We start from the raw sequence: 22,147 nt of genomic DNA, 5'->3' as shown, positions 1-22,147 counted from the left end.
AATGTCCATTTCCGTACTCCGGTACTTCAACCACCTCACGTGCCTCAACGTCCCACAACACCCAATCCTAGTGTAGCAGTATTACAAGGGACGTCATAATTCCCGAGTTCCTCCATGCGGAGTACCTTCGTTTGCGCGCCATTATTTCCTGCTATGGTTCTGAGTTTCACCTGAAACCCGTCCCTGATAGGCTCCCACTCGATTACGCCTCCGGTGTTGTTCCCGGCACAGTCTGTAGTACTCTCTTCCCAGTTATTCATAGGAGCTAGGACTAGGAGGAACGAGGAAGGGCACGTCGGAGGCAGTCAGATATCGGCCGAAGAAACTCTTGAGGCGCACCAGCTGTTTGTTCCCTTGGACTATCTCCACTATCCACCTTGCTCTGCGAGTGGATCCCTTACGGCTTTGTCGAACTATTTCTTCATCGTCGTCGGCGAATAGATACGTCCCGAGGTCAAGGTGGCTTCGGAGTCTAACGGCCTGGGCTTTGTTAAAGAACTCCATGGCGTATATTATATCATATATAAAATATTTATTAATCTGAATTCTGAAGATACCAAAAAACAACAAGACCAGGAAATTAATTACGAAATCTGAACTTGTAGGGTTCAAGAAACGAAACAGATATAAACAAGGAGAAGAGGATAAAAGACTAAAAAAGGCGGAATCGTCGTTTCTTACCTTCCAGATGAAGCTGAAGGAAGATGACGTGTTTGGTTGATCTTTACTTTCTCTTTTGATTGTTTCTTAATGGAAAGAGGTCTGATTAAGAGGGGTTTTGGCGTTTTAGTTTTGTTTCTAACTGGAGAATAAGAAAAGAAAGTGGAAAACGGAATCTCCTCCTCCGAAAAAGAAAAAAAAAAAAGAAAAGAAAAAGGACCAAGAACTCAACTTTTCAAAGTTGGTCAGAACTTTCGTTTCTCGTCGATCTGGTGGCTTTCAGTTTTTATGTACAACAGGAGATCTGAAGTTGTTCAAATAGAATTTTCATCATAATTGAAGGGAATTTCCGGCGACCATTCCCGTAAAGTGAGTGTGGAAGCTGCCCTTGAAGGTGAAAACTCCGGCAATTCCATTCATCAAAAAAAAACTGTGGAAATTCCGGCGACCAACCTGTAAGGTGAAGACTCAGCTGTGAGTTTGCAAGTGCGATATCCAACCAAGGAATAAGGAAGATAGTCAACATTCCGAGATCCAAAGTTTAAAATACACCAGACCAGGTTTCGTGAAGTGTTGTATTATCCTGTTAGTTTGGCATCCCAACTGTTCGACAAAAATCCACAGCCAATATACTGGTGTCTGGGTCAAGAAAATCGAAGCCAGGTACTTCCCAATGCTACCTTTTATCTTTGTTTTGGGAAAAGCTGCGTTGCTGGTGTTTTTTCCGCTTCTCAACATGAAATGTTTAGCATGGAATACTAGAGGGTGTGGAAATATGGACACTCGTAGACACCTGAAAAAAATTAATCTCTGAGCATAATCCAGACATCATTTTTCTTTCAGAAACAAAATTAAGTACATAAAAGGGGAAAAACTTGTTTCAAAACTGGCTTTCACAAAATGGCACATAGCTGCTTCTATAGGGGCCAGTGGAGGGCTGATTTGTGATTGGAAAGAAAATATAGTCATTAAAGTAATCAATTCGAATAGTAATCTGATTGAGCTAATAATTCAATCACATCCTCCTATTGGTGAGTGGCAGATATCCTTTATTTATGGCCCACATACAGCTAAAAGAATTTTGGAGAAAGATGGAGTTAGAGGCAAACATCACTAACTTGCCATGGTTAGTAATGGGAGACTTTAATGACTTGGGTGTGGGAAATGAATATATAGGAAGAGAAACAAAGAGGAAACGTGCCTCCTCTCATCTTTTATCCTTTCAAAAAAATAGAGGAATGCTGAACTTGGGCTGTATTGGTCCAACACAAAATCTGGATTTTCTTGGGTGAAAGAAAGATTGGATAAGGCGGTTGCCAATTTAGAGTGGTGCAGCACGTATGAGAATGCAAAAAATTGGCATCTAACACCTATTGAATCTGATCATTTCCCCCATACTTCTTAATACTCAACCCTCACAAGTAATGTGTAAAAATTCATTTATCTTTCAACCTATGTGGGGAGAAAGTGAAGAATGTGAAAGATTAGTTAAAGCAACGTGGGAAACTAATGTTTCTGGATGTGCAGCTTATAGAGTTGTCACTAAACTTCATAAGCTGAAACAAGAGTTGAGGAGGTAGAATAAAGAAAGTTTTGGTTGGGTTCAAGACAAAATAGTTAGCTTGTCCAAGCAATTAAAACAAATGGAGGAAGAAGGCCTAGAAAGAGAAGGATAAATGTGGCAGTTGAAATCCTAACACTATGGTTAGAGTATGGAGACAAAAAACACCAAATTCTTTCATTCAATGGTGAAAAATAGAAGGAAATTCAATTTCATTAAATGACTAAGAGATGATGTTGGTAATGAATTAACAACACAAGAAGAAATAGAGGAAGGCCTCGAACAAGAATATCTTAAAACTTGTGGGACTGCCGCATCAATTGATGAGGACTTTTTTCAAAACCTGAATTTTAATACTATTGACCAAACTCAAGCAGAAGAGTTGCTAAAATTGTCTTCAAAAGAGAAAGCGTGGGAGACTATACTGGTTTTGTGTAGGTTAGACAGGTGGTTAGACCTTTTCATGGGCCGGGCTAGGATTTTTCTTTATAAACAGAATACACTCAGGCTTGTGCCCAAGCCTGGCCTGACCATCGGGCCTAGGTCTTGAGCCCGTGCTTGGCCAAAAATTTGAAAAAAGAATTTTTTTTTTTCTTTTGAGCTTGGCCAAAGAGTTGCTAAAAGTGTTTTATTTATATTAAAGGCCCTCAAAACTCAAAAATAATAAAAGGTCTCACTATTACTTGAAAAAAGAGAAGGGTGATATAATTCAGGTCTACCTTAGAGTTTGGCCTGACTGAGTTTAGTTATGTAGAAGAAGAAAGAGTGATAAAGAAAGAGAGAAAGAGAGAAGAGAGAATTTTGGTTCGAACTGAAAGAGTCAACTTGACTTCTCCCAGTCGGCCAGTAAGTATTTATACTATTATTAAAACATAACTGAAAAGACCTATGTGCCCTTACTTAAGTTAAGAGCACATGTTTCAACACAACATTACAGATCAGCAACATCAATCAAGGTATAAAGACAGAAATACCCCTACGCTAACACTCCCCCTCAAGCTGGGAGTATATGATATATACTCACCAGCTTGTTACATATGTAGTCCACTCTTCCCCGACTCAAGCCTTTTGTAAATAAGTCAGCCCACTGATTTCCTGTATTAACATGTGTAGTGTCTAACTCTCCATTTAGCACCTTCTCCCTCACAAAGTGACAGTCAACCTAAATGTGCTTGGTTCTTTCATGAAGCACTGGATTAGAGGAGATATGAACTGCAACCTAATTATCACAATAGAGCTTCATTGGAGTATTAATGTTGTACCCTACTTCCTGTAGAAGGTTCCTAGCCACACTAATTCACAAGTGGTATGCGCCATAGCCCTATATTCTGCTTCTGCACTGCTTCTTGCCACAACCGTCTGCTTCTTACTTTTCCATGTCACCAGGTTACCTCCCAGAAACGTGCAATAGCCTGGAGTAGACCGCCTATCAGACATAGAACCGACCCAATCAGCATCAGAATACCCTTCTATTTCAAGTTTTCCCCCACTCTTGTATATCAGACCGCGACCCGGGGCCCCTTTTAGATACTTCACAATTCTCAGAACCGCATTCCAATGAGGAATTAGAGGTTTTTGCATGAACTGGCTTACCACACTAACTACAAATGAGATGTCTGGTCTGGTAATGGTTAGGTAGTTCAGTTTACCCACAAGTCGTCGGTATCTGCCAGGGTCTTCAAACACTTCACCCATATCACTGCTTAGCTTGGTATTTGTGTCCATGGGTGTTTCAAACACTGGTTTGGCACCCAACAAGCCTGTTTCTTCCAGCAAATCAAGCACATACTTCCTCTGGCACAGGTTAATCCTATACTTGGATCTCGCTACTTCTATCCCCAAGAAGTATTTCAATTTACCCAGATCCTTTGTCTGAAAGTGATCCTGCAGATAAGTCTTCAGCCTGTCAATACCAATGCTATCATTCCCAATAATAACAATATCATCTACATACACCACCAACAGTATTTTTCCTCCCGGAGAGTTATGACTAAATACAGAATGGTCAACTTTGCACTGTTTCATGCCAAACTTTACCACCTCACTGAACCTACCAAACCATGCTCGAGGAGACTGTTTAAGCCCATATATAGCCTTCCTTAGTCTGCACACCTTACCATCCTCCCCCTGAGCAACAAACCCTGGAGGTTGCTCCATGTAGACCTCCTCGAGTAAGTCACCATGCAAAAAGGCATTCTTGATATCAAGCTGATATAGTGGCCACTCATACATGGCTGCAAGAGAGATCACAACACGAACTGACCCTATCTTAGCAACCGGTGAGAAGGTCTCTGTGTAGTTAATGCCATATGTTTGGGAGTACCCTTTTGCAACTAATCGCGCTTTCAGGCATTCAACACTACCATCAGGCAGATACTTAACCGTATAAACCCACTTACAACCAACAACGTGCTTCCCAGGAGGAATAGCAGTGAGGTCCCAAGTATGATTATGATGAAGGGCTGAGAGTTCTTCTTCCATGGCACGGCACCACCCTGGAGAGGCAAGAGCTTCTTGGACATCTTTAGGAACAATAACTGATGATAACAAGGTAACAAACTGGCGATGGGAAGCGGAAAGGTGAGTAAGAGAAACATAATTAGAAATGGGATGAAGGGTGCAAGTACGTTTACCTTTCCGCAAAGCAATGGGTAGATCAATCTCAGATGCTAAGTGGGGGTCTGGTGCCGGATCCGTCGACGGAGATGTAGCCGGAGGAGTAGTATCTGGTGCACGTGGGCGATGTGTATACACATGACGGATAGGTGGGCGTTCAACAGGTTGTGGCACCGGAGGCAAGGATTTGGTCACGACTGGAACAAAGGGAGGAGGATCGACAACGGGAAGTGGAAGAGGAGGAGGTGATGAGGAGGATGAAGCATCACCAGACCCCAAAAAGAACGGAGTAGACTCAAAGAAACTGACATCAGCACACACAAAGGACTGTCGAGAACCAGGATGGTAACACCTATACCCTTTCTGGGTCCGAGAATAGCCAAGGAAGATGCACTTGAGAGAACGGGCATCAAACTTATCGTTCCCGGGACCTAGATTATGGACAAAACAGACACACCAAAAAACTCTCGGTGTAAGAGGAAACGGAGACAAAGTGGGAAACAAGACCTGAAACGGAGATTGACCATCAAGGATGAACGTGGGCATCCGATTAATCAGAAAACAAGAGGTAAGCACTGCATCACTCCAAAAAGGTTTGGGAACATGCATGTGATGCATTAGGGATCTTGCTGTTTCAAGGAGATGGCGATTCTTTCTCTCAGCCACCCCGTTTTGTTGTGGGGTGTAGGTACACGAGGTCTGATGTATAATGCCGTGTTGGTCCAGGTATTCCTGAAATGATGAGGATAAATATTCGCGGCCATTATCAAAACGAAAAACTTTGATGTGGGTACCAAATTGGTTACGAATTTCAGCATAAAATTTTTGAAAAATGGTAAACAATTCACTTCTTTCTTTCATTAAATAGAGCCATGTCATCATTGAAAAATCATCCACAAAAATGACAAAATATCTGTATCCATTATATGACATTACTTTATAAGGACCCCAAACATCTGAATGAACTAAAGAAAAAGGACTTGACACACGGTTATCAACCCTAGAACTAAAGGGAACACGATGGTGTTTCCCAAACTGACATGACTTACAATCCAAAACAGAAAGCTGACTCAAGGACGGAACTAAGGACTTAAAAACTTTGAGCGACGGATGACCAAATCGGCAGTGCCACTGGAGAGGAGAAAGAGATGATTGGAGAGCTGTTGAAGTTCTACCACCACCACCGTCAAGATAATACAGTCCACCTGCTTCATGCCCTCCACCAATCTTCATCCCCGTCTTGAGATCCTGAAAGACACACATAGAAGGATAAAAGGTAATGGAGCAGTTAAGTGATTTGGTCAGCTTACTAACAGACATAAGGTTAAAAGGCAATTTAGGAACATACAAAATTGATGAGAGGGATACAGGATCTAGGTCAACATTACCAACATCACAAATTGAGGATGTGGAACCATTAGCAAGGGTAACAGATTGTGATGTTGAGCAATGAGATAAGGAGGAAAACACACCCGGAGTTCCAGTCATGTGATCGGAGGCTCCAGAGTCAATGATCTAGGGATTGGGTGTAGATGCCAGACAAGCCATACCTGAGTGAGCAAAAGTCGCCGTGTTCTGCTGTAATTGGATAAACCTCTCATATTCATCACGGGGAACACTCACCATCTCCTTCATGGGACCATCTGTGGATGTAGGAGGCAACTGGTCAGATGAATGATTCTCCTGTCTAAAGCTGGAACTTGAGTCACCGGTCGCGGCATGATTGGCCCAGGTTGAGGGAGGACCATGTAAATCATAACAATAGTTGATGGTATGTCCATCCATACCACAATGAGTGCACTTCCTCGGGCCTGAGCTATGTCTTCTACCACGGGCTCCCCCTGAATCTCTGCTCCCAGTACGACCACCACCATGATTATAAGTAGACCCACCATTGCCACTTCGGCCATATGCAGAACCACTACCAACACCACGGCCAGACTGAGCTCCCCGAGCTCCACCTCTACCACCACGGCCTCTCGATGCAGCAAAGGCAGATCTATCTGAGATATTAGAGTTCTCAGTAGATCTGATAGAAATCCTCCGAAGTCGAGCAAATACCTCTTCTAGGGACGGAAGAGCTGATCCCCCTAATATCTGAGCCTGTACTGGTTCATATTCAGACTTTAGTCCCACCAAAAATCTAGTCACATCAAGCTGCTCTCTCTGTTGTTGCTGAATCTTGACACCAGAAGTGAGAGGATGATAGACATTCAACTCATTACGTATGTTCCTCATGTTGGCATAGTACTCCTCAAGACTCTGATTGCCTTGTTGCATATTAAAATACTCTTGATAAAGCTGATAAACTCTGGTTGTATTGTCCTGCCCCGAATACAATTTATTTGCATGGTCCCACACATCTTTGGCAGTATCAAGGAACATGAAGTTTACACTAATCCTGGGTTCCATACTGTTCCACAACCATGTGATGATCCGAGCATCCTCTTGCTCCCAGTCTTCATACTCGTGAGAGTCAGAGGAGGGTTTCTCCTCTCTGATGTGTTTTACCTTCTTCTTTGCCTTTAGAAAGACTTCAACGGATTTAGCCCAAGGCACATAATTCTCTCCATTTAACTTAATGGAGGTCATTTGAACATTCAGGTAGTCTGTAGGCACCATCACACTAGGTTTATAATCATTATTGTCTCCCATTATGTTATCACCAATTCTGCACACTTGTTGACTTCTATTATCACTGAGATCTGCACACTCCACACCACTAGGTCACACCTGTCACACTGATTGCAGCACTAATTGTTGTTGGAATGTGTGCTCTTTACACCACAAACCCTAAATCACACCTGTCACACTGATTTCAGCACTTGTTGTTGCTGAAAAGTGTGCTCACACCACAAACCCTACTCCTACAACTACCTGAAATCTCACCACTATATGATCATATCTCTTCCTTCAAAATGCACAAAGAAACCAGCATAAACCCTAATACTTATTGGCCGAAACCCTAGCAAATGGTTTGAAACACACCTTCTATTTAATCCATAACAGATATCATGCACTGAAGTCTCTTACCTTATCGCTGAAGTAACACCCATGTGAGCAGGAGAGCAGTCCACACACAACAGCCGCTTCACACAGAACAGCCACACACAGTTCGGCCCTCTATTCTTCCTCTACTAGGAGAGGGCGATCTCAGAAATCACAGCAACCGACCACATACGACCTGACTGGAGGCATAGAGACCCCTAAGGGAAGAGGGCGATCACTCCTTTTCAGCCCTTTCCCTTATCTCCAATCGAACACAGAAAAAAAAAAGAAAACCCTAGATAGGGTGCACAGAGAATGAACCCTAGGCAAGCAGAAATATAGGCAGATTTAACCTAGCTCTTATACCATGATATAATTCAGGTCTGCCTTAGAGTTCGGTCTGATTGAGTTCAGTTATGTAGAAGAAGAAAGAGTGATAAAGAAAGAGAGAAAGAGAGAAAGAGAGAAGAGAGAATTCTGGTTCGAACTGAAAGAGTCAACTTGACTTCTCCCAGTCGGCCAATAAGTATTTATACTATTATTAAAACATAACTGAAAAGACCTATGTGCCCTTACTTAAGTTAAGAGCACATGTTTCAACACAACATTACAGATCAACAACATCAATCAAGGTATAAAGACAGAAATACCCCTACGCTAACAAAGGGGAACAAAGAAAAAATATTGTGTATATATATATTGTTTATTAAATAAAATATGTATTTTATTATGTAATATATATTATCAAGTCGGGCTCGGGCTCGGGCCAGTTTTTTTGAGAAAGCCCGAGCTTGAGCCTGCGGGCCTAAAATCATGTTTAAGCCCGACTTAGAACAGGTTGGCTTGGCCCGGGCCGTTGGGCTACCCGGCCTATAAAAGGTCTACAGGTGGTGGACAATATTATTCTAGCTTGAGAAATAATACACACAATAAAAAAGAGCAAGAAAACCAATGGGTAGCAATCAAGATTGACATGTCCAAAGCCTTTGACCGAATGGATTGGACATTTTTGAGGAGTGTGCTTCAAAAATGGGTTTCCCAGATCAGTGGAACCATTGGATTTCTGAGTGCATTTCTATAGTCTCTTATTCTATCTTGCTAAATGGAAGTTCTACTAAATTTTTTAAACCTAAAAGTGGATTATGGGAAGGTGATCCTCTGTCGCCATTATCTCTTTATCATTGACAGGCAAGCTCTAACTCATACGCTCTTGCAAGTTGAAGTAAGAAAAGAGATTTAGGGTATCAAAATAGCAAAAGGTGCTCCTTCAATTACCCATTTATTCTTTGTAGATGATTGCTTCATATTTTGTAAGGTTGAACCCACTCAGGTTTAGATGGTGAAAGAAATAATTGTTCAAAAATCAACAATGTTCTTGTTAGACAGTTATGCCCTTAGCTCCAATCAGATTGATGTATCTTTTGACATTTATTGTAAATGAATAAAATACATAATTGATTCATGTCATTGTGGTGTGTTTCTGTATAATACCCTTAAACTAGACACTTATGAGACTCGTGTGAGTTTAGAATCTTCACAGCTGTTGGATAGATCTGGGGAGATTTATCCTACCAAGGCCGACACTGATGTGCCGCCAAGTTGGTTGGGGTGGCTTGTCTCAGCTGCCAGGGTGAAACCTGAGGTACATGCAGTGTGGGTTTTCTTGAAACCCTAAACCAGACCAAATTCCAGTATTGCCCTGGACCTTGGAGATAGATGGGCAAAACTGGAATGTTACACCTGATCCCTAGACTCGATTATGGTACTACACTAGGTGTCGGATTGGGCTGTCTTTGATATGCCAATCAGTGAGATTCTTGGAGGGGATCAAAACCTCGGTATGTTGGTTGGGGTGGCTTGTCTCAGTTGCCAGGGTGAGACCTGAGGTACATGCAGTGTGGGTTTTCTTGAAACCTTGAACCAGACCAAATTCCAGTATTGCCCTAGACCTTGGAGATAGATGGGCAAAACTGGAATGTTACACCTGACATCTAGACTCGATTATGGTACTACACTAGGTGTCGGATTGGGCTGTCTTTGATATGCCAATCAGTGAGATTCTTAGAGGGGGTCAAAACCTCGGTATGTTGGGGTAGTCTGAGAATTCACCTGAGTGGGTGATCATAGTGACAGAATCAGCCCCTTTGTCGGACAAAGTGAATGATCGAGGAATGCACTCTCTCTAATGGAAACCTAAACTGTCGGTAGTTGATTTCAAACGTTGAAATTTGTTTTTGCAAAATATATTTATATAAAGATATACATATATATTATGGTTTCAAAATGTTTGTAAAATGTTTTAATTCCCGGGATCCATGTGAGTAGAGAGTGCAACACTGTACCTTGCAACTGAGGGAGAGATCCTCTCTTGTCGGGCAGTGTTTGATTATTAAGGGTTGAGAGGTTAAGTGTAAGACCATTGAGGGTAATACCTAGTGGGTTAATCTTGCATTTTCCACAGTTCTTGGGTTTTCATAGTGGTTGGATCCAAGAACCATTTAGTGTAAATGTTGGGCCCATTAAGAGCCCATGGTGATGGACTCGGGGGTTCACTGTCTTCTACAGTGAATTCGGCCAGGCTTTGTAACAAAGGCTGGGCTGAACCTATGTGGTTGATGTGTAGATCAATGTTAGGGTTCCACGCCATACAAAGAGAGCCAACCGGGCAGCAGGTTAAAGAGTAAGTGAGCACATAAGCTTAATGGGCCTAAGGCCCAATTCGAATTGGGCTTAAGTTAGTTAATTAAAAGGGGGCAGTTCTTCAAATTATACACAACACAGCAAACTGCAGAATTCTTCCCAGTTATTGCCGCCGCTACCCAGTTCGATCTCCACTTGTGGATCTGATCGAGAAGAGTTCTTGATATTGTTTCTTGGCTGAAGAAGCAATCTAAAGGCGTGCTCACCAGCCCTTGCTTGATTCTTGCTGAAGAACCATCCTGCTAATCCTGCTTCACTACACACTGTGTCATCTTCAGTGGAAGCGGGTTTTGGTCTTTTCTTTGGGCGTGAACACCTGCGTTGGGAGTTACTGCTACTTCGTATTAGGTATATCCCTCACTTCCTATTGGTTTCAGATCTGGTCCGGTTTTGGATTCAAGACAAACATTGGAAATGCGGTTTTCTAAATTAGGGAATACGATTCTCGGATGGGAGAGAGAAATTTTTTGAAATTTCGCCCAACCTTCCTACAGGGTTCGGCCATCCATATGATGAATCTCCTATCCCTTCAGTTCTGCAGTGAAAATGTCCCAAAGAATCATCAAAGAATTCTAAGGAACATTATGGGTATAAAGAAAATGAATCTCAATTACAAATATTTAGGCTCCAATCTATGGATCAACAGTAAAGGATGGGAAGTTTATAAGGAAATTCTAAAAAGAGTGGAATCGTGGCAGGCTAAGACACTCTCACAAGCAGGTAGAACCACTCTTGTTCAAGCGATAACTCAATCTATTCCCTCTTATCAAATGCAAACAAGTTTGTTGCCTCAAAAGATTATTAAGGAGTTGGAGAAAGAAAAAAGAGAGTTTTGGTGGACAGGCAAAAATAGAAAGAGTCTAGTACCAACAATTCCTTAGAGAACCATAATCAAACCAAAAGATGAAGGAGGCTTGGGGATTAGAAATGATAGACTAATGAAAAAGGAACTTCTGTTTGAAGCAATTATGGAAATTGATAAATGCCAAGAACAACATATGGGCTGAAGCATTAAAGGCTAAATATTTGAAAAATAAAAGCTTCTGTACAGCAAAGGCTCATCAATCACACTCTTCATGGTGGAAACAAGTAATGAAAGTGAAAGAAGAGGTTAAAAATGACTTTTTTTTTTAGACTTCTTTTTGGAATATTAAAATAGGAGATGACATCTATGTTTTTCAATACCCTTGGGTTTCAACAATTTACAATGGTTTGTTGAATGGTAAATCAGGCATCAAGGAGAGATACCAAAAGCTGAAAGTAAAAGACCTTTGCATGCCTAATGGAGGGTGGAATCTAGAGAAAGAAGCAATCTTAAGGGTGATATTCAGCGGAAGTGAAACACATGATAGATTGCTTTTGAAGCCATCTAATAATGGAATTTATTATGCTAAATCAGTCTATAAGTCCTTTTTAGCTAAACAAGAAGGTTTCTCATTATGAGATTCTCTTCACACATGGATTTGGAAAGCAAAAATACCTCAATGTTACAAGCTTTTTGCATGGAAGTTGGTAAATGGTGGCTTGCTCACTCAAGTTAAGCTATTTCCAAAGAAAATAGTAAGCGAAAAGACTTGCATCCTTTGTGGAGAACGTGATGAAACTGATTTCCACTTAATGGTTGAATGTCCATTTGCAAGAGCTGTATGGATTCAGGCCAACATTGGATTCAATCCAGAATTTTTTGAAGTCCAACCCATGTGCCAAGTTGCAATCAAATGGATCCAAAATCTTCAAATAGAACGAAGTATGCAACAAAGGCTATTTGGAAAATGGGTTGTTCTTATGAGATTAATATGGGATGTGAGAAATGGCAAGTTCTTTTGAGGCAAAAAAGTGGATCCCCCATGGCCCCCTTAAATAAGCTGAACTCCTTTTTGAATATGCAAGAACCTTCTACACGTTCCACTAACATGATCAATCAGGAGGAGGCTATATTGAATTAGAATGTTTCATCCTCTGGAGATGGCACTTATTCTATTTCTGTTGACGCATTTGCTTCAAATCTGCAGGCTGGTATTGGCTTTGTAGTGTTATCCCTGTTAGTGTCGGCTGTATAGGGGCAGTTTGGTCCTTTTATTTATATTGGGAGTGAGGTGTAATGTGTCCCATACTTGAGTAGGGGCAGAACAATAATTGTATTTTATGATTAGCAAACAATAAATACATCATCCTGGCCGACTAGAGAGTGAAATTTTTCTCTCTTGTTTGAACCGGTTTTTCTTCTCCTCTCTTCTATTCTCTTCTTCCTCTTCTCTCTTCTCTCTCATACAATCTCCTTCTACTGTTATTCTTAATCTAATACCAGTGCATATCTGAATTTTATCATGGTATCAGAGCTGTTGTAACAAGTTCAGATCTGCCCAGAATTTTTTTATCGCCATTTATTCTAGGATTTTGCAGATTTCTCAGTAATCCCTTGGAGATTAGGATAAAGGCTGCAAAGAAGTGACCATTTTTTCCCTTAGGAGGTTTTCATGCCTCTAGTTTGTGGTGGTTTGTAGAAAACTCTCTAATCGATGATTTGAAGAGAGCAGTTTCAAGTGGTGTAGTATATAGTCGAGTATAGGTCTGATTTCTAGTGTGTAGTATGGGTGTTATAGTGTGATTTGTATGTTTCTAAATTCCTTTTAACCTTATGTCTATTAATAAGCTAACCAAGTCTCTTAATTGCTCTATCACCTTTTACCCTTCTTCTTGTGTTTTTTAGGATCTCAAGACAGGGATGAAGGGTGGAGGGCATGAAGCTAGTGGATTGTATTACCTTGATGGTGGTGGTGGTTCGTCAACAACCCTTCGGACATCTCTTTCTCTTATTTAGTAGCACTGTAGACTTGGTCATCCATCCCTTAAAGCACTTAAGTTACTTGTTCTGTCCTCGAGTCGTCTTTCTATTTTGGACTGTGAATCATGTCAGTTAGGGAAACATTATCATGTTCCCTTTAGTCCTAGGGTTGATAGTTGTATGTCGAGTCCATTTTCTTTAGTTCATTCACACATTTGAGGTCCATATAAATTAGTGTCATATAATGGTTACGAATACTTTGTAATTTTTATTGATGATTATTCAAGGATGACATGGCTTTACCTTATGAAAGAAAGGAATGAATTGTTTTCCATTTTTCAAAAGGTTTATGTTAAGATCCACAATCAATTTGGTGTGTACATTAAGATTCTTCGTTTTGATAATGGCCAAGAATATTTTTATACACAATTTCAGGAATATTTGGAACAACATGGCATTATCCACCAGACCTCATGTACCTACACCCCTTAGCAAAATGGGGTGGCTGAGAGAAAGAACCGTCATCTTTTGGAAACTGCTCGAACCCTTTTGCACCATATGAATGTACCCAAACGTTTTTGGAGTGATGCTATGCTTACATCTTGCTTCCTTTTTAACCAGATGCCCATGCCCATCCTTGAAGGTCATTCTCCCTTAACCACTTTGTTTCCTACCTTGTCTCCGTTCCCTCTTACTCCTAGAGTTTTTGGGTGTGTGTGTTTTGTTTATAATCTTGGGCTTGGAATGGATAAATTTGATGCATGATCCACCATTGTATCTTTCTTGGATATTCTAGGACTCATAAAGGGTATAAGTGTTATAACCCCAATTCTTGACGTTCCTTTGTGTGTCCTGGTGTTACTTTCTTTGAGTCTGTTCCGTTTTTTTTTTTCTAGGTTGGGTGTTCTTCTTCTTCACCTCCTCTTCTAGTTCATGTTGAGGATCCTATTCCTATTGTTCCAGTTGTGACCAAGTCTTCACCTCCAGTGCAACTTGCTGTTGAACGGCCACCCATTCTCCAAGTGTATACGCATTGTTGACAGATCTGGCAGTTGGTCCCACACCAACACCACCCCTTATTTCTAACCTTGATCTTCCTTTTGCATTGTGGAAAGGTAAACATAGTTACACCCTTCACCCCATTTCAAATTATGTTTTTGTATCTCACCTTTCTACTTCCCATCACTAGTTTGTTTCTATGCTGTCTTCTGTTTTTGTTCCTAAGGATGTCTAGAAAACTCTTTCCTCTTTAGGGTGGCGCCATGCAATGGAAGAAGAACTCTCCGCTTTAGCTCATAATCATATGTGGGACCTCACCACGCTCCCTCCTAGTAAGCATGCTGTAGCCTGTAGGTTGTAATTGGGTATACACTATTAAGCATTTACCCGATGGTAGTGTAGAATGGCTGAAAGCTCAACTAATTGCCAAAGGTTACTCCCAAATGTATGGTATTGACTACATAGAGACTTTCTCTCTTGTTGCTAAGATTGGCTCGGTTCATGTTTTGATATCTTTTTGCTATTATGTATGATTGACCTTTGTTTCAACATAACATCAAGAATGCTTTTTTACATGGTAATCTTCTTGAGGTCTATATGGAGTAACCACCAGGGTGTGTTGCTCAAGGGGAGGATGGTAAAGTGTGTAGACTAAAGAAGGCCATTTATGGACTTAAACAGTCCCCCGTGCGTGGTTTGGTAGACTCGGTGAAGTGGTAAAGAAGTTTGGCATGAAATAGTGTCAGTATTTATCTATGATTCAAGTGTTGGGAAGATTTTATTGGTAGTATATGTAGATGACATTGTTATTACCGACAGTGATAGGTTGGGGATTGATAGACTAAGACTTTTTTGCATGATCACTTCCAGACAAAGGACCTTGGCAAATTAAAATATTTCTTGGGGATAAAAGTCGCAATATTAATTTGTGTCAAAGAAAGTATGCTCTTGATTTGTCAAAAGAGACAAGTTTGTTGGGTGCCAAACCAACTGAAACACCTATGGAACCAAATGCCAAATTGAGTAGTGGTGCAGGTGATGAGTTTGAAGATCTTGGAAGGTACAAGAGGTTGGTGGGTAAGTTAAACTACCTAACCATTATTCAGCCAGATATTTCATTTGTAGTTAATATGGTGAGCCAATTCATGCAGAATCCTTCGGGTTCCACATTGGGATGCAATCCTAAGGATTGTATGGTATTTGAAAGGAGCTCTTGGTCGTGGCTTGCTATACAAGAGTGGAGGAAGTCTTGAGATAGAGGGATACACTGATGCTAATTGGGCTGGTTTTGTATCTGATAGAAGGTCCACTATAGGTTATTGTACCTTTCTTGTATCTGATAGAAGGTCCACTATACAGTGGTGGCAAGAAGCAGTGCAAAAGCTGAATATAGAGCCATGGCACATACAACTTGTGAACTAGTGTGGTTGAGGAACCTCTTACAGGAGATGGGGTATTTGATTGATACCCCTATGAAGCTTTATTTGTGACAGCCAAGTTGCAGTCCACATATCTTCCAATCCAGTTTTTCATGAGAGAACAAAACATATAGAAATTGATCGTCACTTTGTGAGAGAAAAGGTATTCAGTGGAGTGATAAGTATTGCATATATTAACATAGGAAGTCAATGGGCAGACTTGTTCACCAAAGGGTTGAGTTAGGGAAGAGTGGACTACATATGTAACAAGTTGGGACTATATGACATATACTCACCAGTTTGAGGGGGAGTGTTAGTGACGGCTGTATAGGGGCAGTTTGGTCCTTTTATTTATATTGGGGGTGAGGTGTAATGTGTGACTTGAAGTAGGGGCATAACAATAATTGTTTTATGATTAGTAAAACAATAAATACATCATCCTGGCCAACTAGAGAGAGAGATTTTTCTCTCTTGTTCAAACCCGTTTTTCTTCTCTCTTCTCTCTCATACAATCTCCTACTGTTATTCTTAATCTAATAACAGTGCGGATCTGAATTTTATCAATCCCCAACAAATTATTTTGTTGCAGCAATTGGGAAACATTTGAAGGTTCTAAGTCTAGAACAAGCAGAGTAATGAGCCATATTAACTGCATTAAATTGGGCTCTAAATTTTGGTCTGAAACAGGTTCAAGTCTTCACAGATTCTGCTACTCTAGTCTCTCAAGTATCTAACAAAAGCAAAAACAGAAGATGGTTGGAACATGCACCATAGTTTTCAAGGTGCCAAGGTGAGGCTAGGCGACAGGGGGGGGGCCTAGTCGCCTAGGTAATAGATTTTTTTCTGTAGAAAACATAGATTGGGTAGTTCTCTAGGTACCATAACCATATTTCCTTAATAATTATTCATAATTTTCATAAGAAAAGTATAGAGTTCATGTTAAAGTGTAGAAAATCAACATATTCATGAGAAGAAAAAGAAAGAAAAGAAAAGGGAAAATTCCCGATCAGTACCCTGTACTTTGGCTCGAGTGACAATTTGGTCCCCGGACTTTAAAATGCGACAATTCAGTACCCGAACTTTCAAAATGCGACAATCCAGTACCCAAACTTTCAAAATGTGACAATCCAGTACCTGCCGTTAACCAGTCCGTTAATCAGCCGTTAAGTGACATTTGAAAAGTCAAAAATGCCCTTCGAATGCCATCTAATTCTCTTTATCAACCATCCAAACGTTGACAAAAAACTGAACAGTCCCAAATCCTAGCCTCTTCTATTCAAAAATGGTTGGTGACTGTTTAGAAGAATCTAGAATTTGGGACTATTCATTTTATTGTCAATGTTTGGATGGTTGATAAAGAGAATTAGATGGCATTCTTAGGGCATTTTTGACTTTTCAAATGTCACTTAACGGCTGATTAACAGACTGGTCACGATAGGTACTGGATTGTCACCTTTTGAAAGTTCGGGTACTGGATTGTCACATTTTGAAAGTTCGGGTACTGAATTGTCGCATTTTAAAGTTCGGGGACCAACTTGTCACTCGAGCCAAAGTACAAGGTATTGATCGGGAATTTTCCCTTTTCTTTTCCTTTTTCTTTTTCTTCTCATGAATATGTTGATTTTTTATACTTTAACATGAACTCTATACTTTTCTTATGAAAATTATGAATAATTATTAAGGAAATATGGTTATGGTACCTAGGGAACTACCCTTATTTTTGTTATAGGAAAAGAAGAAAAGAAAAAGTAGTAGTAGTAGTAGAAAATGTGTTGATTAGACAAAATTTTAAGTTCTTTCTTACTGGTTCAGGTTTTAAAGTCTTTAGGGGTTCAATACAGCATTTAGCAATGTTTATATTGATTAAACCCTAACAAATAAGAAAAGGGGTTAAGTACTCTGCAACCCAATGCAGAATTCTGAATGACAGCACCCCATAGTCTACTAGTAGCCCCCCCCCCCCCCGTAAACCGCATCCTGCCCATGGCATCAATTCACGGTCAGGATTCATCTCCCCTGTATGGTGGGGCTACAAAATTCTGACCTGGACTGATCAGTCATTCTCTCTAAGAAAAGTAATAAAAATAAATTTGTATATAAACACACACAAAATGAATATTTTAGTTTAATAGTTTCTATTTTATAATTATAATGTCAAAAAAATAAAGAATAAAAAAGAATTTTATAATACATACTACAAAACTGCTTGGCGATTAGGCAAGGCGAGCTTCAAAAGGCGCCTTGTCACCTAGGCGCCCGCCTAGGCATTGCCTTGACAACTACGGCAGGCACTGATTGAAGAAATTGAGTATGTTGTTAATCAATTTGTCAGCTGTAAAGTAACTTGTATCAAAAGAGACCGTAATATCATAGCTCATACAAAAGCAGGAAAAGCTAGGCAACAAGGTGACATGGAATATCTTGAAACTCCACCAAGCTGGCTATGGGAGCACTTCTCTGGCCCTAGCTGAGCATGGAGATGTAATTTAAACTCTTCTTAGTGAATTCTCCTTTAGTTTTGCCAAAAAAAGAAAGAAGAAAAACGGAAGAAACACCATTGGTAGTCGATCATCTCCAAAGTCAGTCCTATTTTTTTAGTTGATGTTAGCATCTACTCTGCCGTCTGGCATTTCTGATCAAAATGACCCACTTGAAAGCTGTTATTTCTGTTTATTTTTTGGTTTCAAATGGTAATCTTTTATAGATATATTAGTTGTGTTCAGCTCTGATAGTTCTTGGTTTTTACATCAACAATCATAAATTTTTATAGACACAAAAACTACTGTATATGTGCACAGTTTTGATTTACCATGGGATTCTAATAGTGGAATATAAACTATTGCATGCCCAATTTGTACTGATATGATGAGAGGGCATCTTCCACAGATGATTTCTTTGTTTTCTGCAGAAATATATTCCCCTCTCTACAGCTTATAGACATTCTTCTTCCTGTCGATGATTTTCATGTCCCATTTGTTTGCCACTCTCCAATATCACCGACAGTATTTGAAGTTACTCTCCTTGTGACATTCATGGAGTGATGGAGACAGTCCAAACTTTAAATAAAGATATGAGAATTGTTGTTCTTGGTTCTTATGACTCTTAACAATTGTAATTAGCTCCTTTTTTTTCCTTTGTGCTAATTTTTAATTATATTCCCTTGCTCTTTGAAGGTGATATATAGTCTGCATTCAGCTCATTTCTGTTTGTGTGTTTTTTCTTCTAAACAGGACCTTTACCAAACAAGATAGAAATAGAGATCAATCACATGGTAAAGGACCCTTTTAACTGGCTGTACAGATAAGGAAAAATTGAAAGAAAAAAAAATTAATCTGATACTCAGCTTGTGACCATTTACTGAACTTTATTGAATAAAAACTATACAAATGTTTCACTATTGGACTTGCCGTTGATAGTTGTTAGAATGTCATGTAAATTTGAAATCTCAAAAGAAAGATTACTAACCTTGGTGATTATGGATTTAGTAGTAGAAAATTAATAAATGGATCTAGTTGACCTAAACTTATGTGAATTTTAAATGGTTTCTCTGAAGTTTGAACCGATTTTTGTGCTTCTTTCAATTTCCTTTGTTTTCCTTTTTAGTATTTATGTGAATGGTTTGTAGCTGTTGCATTTTGGATGCAAAAAAAGAAAAAAACAATTATAAGAGATGGTCATGGTGCAGATTGTTTTTGTCAAGGGTCTGAGTATTAAATAGTGAACCAGTCTTGTTTGCAAAAGTGATATGAAGCTGATTCTTTTTCTTATATTTTTCAGGGCTACCTTCTTATGAACCAAAAAGGAGCCTGATCGGGAAAGAAAGAAATGCTTAGATTGTTATTGGGAAGAGCAGGAAGCTCAAGTGTCATTAGCCTACGTCGAGATGGATTTGCGTATGAGCAGAGGTTTAGTCTGGTTAATATAAAGCTGAAATGGGTGAAGGACAGAGCCTTGGATGCCATTGTGGCTGGGGAAGGTGAACTCAGAGCTGCTTGCCTTCTTGTCTCTATCCTCGCCTGTGATCCTCGCCATTGTCTTCCCATATACCATCTCTTGAAACATCGCAAGCAGCTTGGTCTATCCCCAGATCTCAGGCTCTCTACTTTCATTAGAAGATACCCGACCCTTTTCTCTGAATTTCCTGTTATTGCTGGAGGCAGTACTGTCCCGTGGTTCTGCTTGACAGACGGGGCACTCAAACTGCACCAAGAAGAGATTGAAATCTTCCAGGCGAATGAGACTGACCTTGTTGAGAGGCTCCAGAAACTGCTCATGCTCACTAGAGATAGGATCCTGCCTTTGCAAACCATTGACCAACTGAAATGGGATATGGGTTTGCCAAATGACTATTCCTTCTCCTTGGTTCCCCATTATCCACAGCTCTTTTCATTCATCCACCTCCCTGATGATCGGATTGGATTGAAACTCTTATGCTGGGATGAGCGTCTAGCTGTCTCGCAATTGCAGAAAAGTTCTCTTGCAGCTGCAGTTGAACACTACCACCACCAATGGCAGCAACAAGGTGTTCAAACTTTGGGTTTCCCAATTCGGTTCACTAGGGGTTTTGGATTGAAGAAGAAGTGCATGCAATGGCTAGAGGAGTGGCAACAGCTCCCATATACTTCTCCTTATGTGGATGCATCCCATCTTGATCCCCGTACAGATGTTTCTGAGAAAAGAATTGTAGGAGTCTTTCATGAGCTTCTCCACCTCACCCTACAAAAGAAGACTGAGCGTAAGAATGTGAGCAATCTCCGTAAACCCTTGGGCCTGCCCCAGAAGTTCACAAAGGTGTTTGGTCGCCATCCAGGCATTTTCTACATTTCTCATAAGTGTGCAACACAGACCGTCATTCTTAGGGAGGCCTATGACTGTGAGAAACTGCTCCAGAAGCATCCTTTAGTGGGGATCAGGGAAAGATATGCAGCCATGATGAAGGAGGGACTTCTCAATAGGAGTAGGGGCTTGTATAAGAGTTCCCCATGTAAAAGCCAAGAGGAGGACAAAGATCACAGTCTGCAAGAATTGGAATTTAGTACCCCTTACAATATTCTTTCAGAAGATAATTTAGATGAAAATTTACGTGCTCCTTGTTGAAAAATACTGATGATACTGTTCCTGGGGCTATTAACTGCAGTTGCCACTACTAGAAATTTTTCTGAATAGAACTCAAGACAGCAAGAGGAACTGCTCTGTTCTGCACTTTTGCTATGACCTTGTCCACAGGAAAAGAAGGAAAACAAAAATCTTCTAGGAACCTATGGGTTGAGATGAGGACAAAATTACAAATAATTCATCATCGTCATCATCATCCATGCATTCTCCCAACTACATGGGGTTGGCTACATGAATCGTGTTTTTCCATTTGTTCAATTTAAAGCCATATTTACTGTTAAATTATTAGTGCTTAAATCATTTCTTACTACATATACCCATGTCCTTTTTGGTTTACCCTAAGTTCTTGTAGCCCCTTCCATGTGTAACAAAATTACAAATTAATTTGCATGATATTTAAATCTCTGTAAATGAGAAGATGAGGGGAAGTTGGCTAAGACCGTTCAGCTACATACTTTGAAGACCAATTACTTTGACAGTGAGGTGGTTAGACATAAAATTTAAGGTCTAGACTCTAGAAGGCAATGAGAAAGCAAAAGAAGACGTCAATGGACGTAGAGAGAAGACATATTTAATAGGAGATATGGCTCTTTATGTTCTTGGCAGGCTAGGGTGACAGCAGGGTTTGTCTAGCTGTGCAGCATAATTGAATTTGCCTCTGAAAAGGAAACACAAGGGGGGAGTAAGGGCGGTCAGGAAGAATTTTGTTGTCCATTCAAGGGTTGTCATGGTAGTTTACCCCTAATATCCATCTATCATCAACCTATACTTCTGGAAAATTGTAGAGAGAATATCAGATTAATTTATGAAATAATATCCCACAAATACATGCTCCTCTTTTTTTCCTTTCTCCATAATTATTTGAAGGTTTTAATGTCCCTGAAAGGAAGCAAAATTAGGATCTCTCTTCTAGTTAACAAGAAAATTAGTTCTGGATTTCAGCTTTTATTTATTTATTTATTTGCTTAACAAAAAGTACTTTCATTATGCAAATGCTCTTTTTTCCCCTTCCTATTCCATGACAGGATTCACAGGAAGTAATTCTTGAAGAATGCATACATTCAAACATCCTGAACACTTGGGGCTTCATTATCCTACCAACCGGAGTCAATATGAGGTAGCATTTCTGAAATCTGATAACTAAGTGTAACTGTGTAAGAATTTAGCTTCCATGCTGGTCTCTATTAGGTATCATAAAGAATTTAGTATCCATGCTGCAAGGTTGGCTAGACAAATTCTGCATTGCAAGCCCACCCATGCAGAGCCATATCTTACTGGAGAATCATAAGTCTTCGAAGTGTTGTT

At 40.1% G+C, this 22,147-nt stretch overlaps 1 protein-coding gene across 2 annotated transcripts; it reads left to right on the top strand.

Moving 5' to 3' along the window:
* LOC104611561 (Ubiquitin carboxyl-terminal hydrolase family protein) lies at positions 1-21,279 on the top strand. Of its 2 annotated transcripts, none has more exons than XM_088896813.1 (3): positions 1-1,323; positions 18,958-18,998; positions 19,505-21,279. In XM_088896813.1, exon 3 carries the CDS (start codon positions 19,553-19,555, stop codon positions 20,822-20,824), a length of 1,272 nt encoding a protein of 423 aa, XP_088752939.1. In that variant the 5' UTR covers positions 1-1,323; positions 18,958-18,998; positions 19,505-19,552; the 3' UTR covers positions 20,825-21,279. The 2 variants fall into 2 exon arrangements, with proteins under 2 accessions (XP_088752939.1, XP_010276966.1); XM_010278664.3 differs by lacking the exon at positions 18,958-18,998 and having other exon boundaries at positions 5-459; positions 606-1,323.
* The last annotated feature ends 868 nt before the right edge of the window (positions 21,280-22,147 follow it).

This window comes from Nelumbo nucifera, chromosome 1 (genome assembly GCF_055504915.1).
Source record: "Nelumbo nucifera cultivar China Antique chromosome 1, China Antique-T2T, whole genome shotgun sequence".
NCBI lineage: Eukaryota > Viridiplantae > Streptophyta > Magnoliopsida > Proteales > Nelumbonaceae > Nelumbo > Nelumbo nucifera.
Note: the sequence above shows the minus strand (reverse complement) of the source record. Positions and strands in the feature narration are given on the sequence as shown.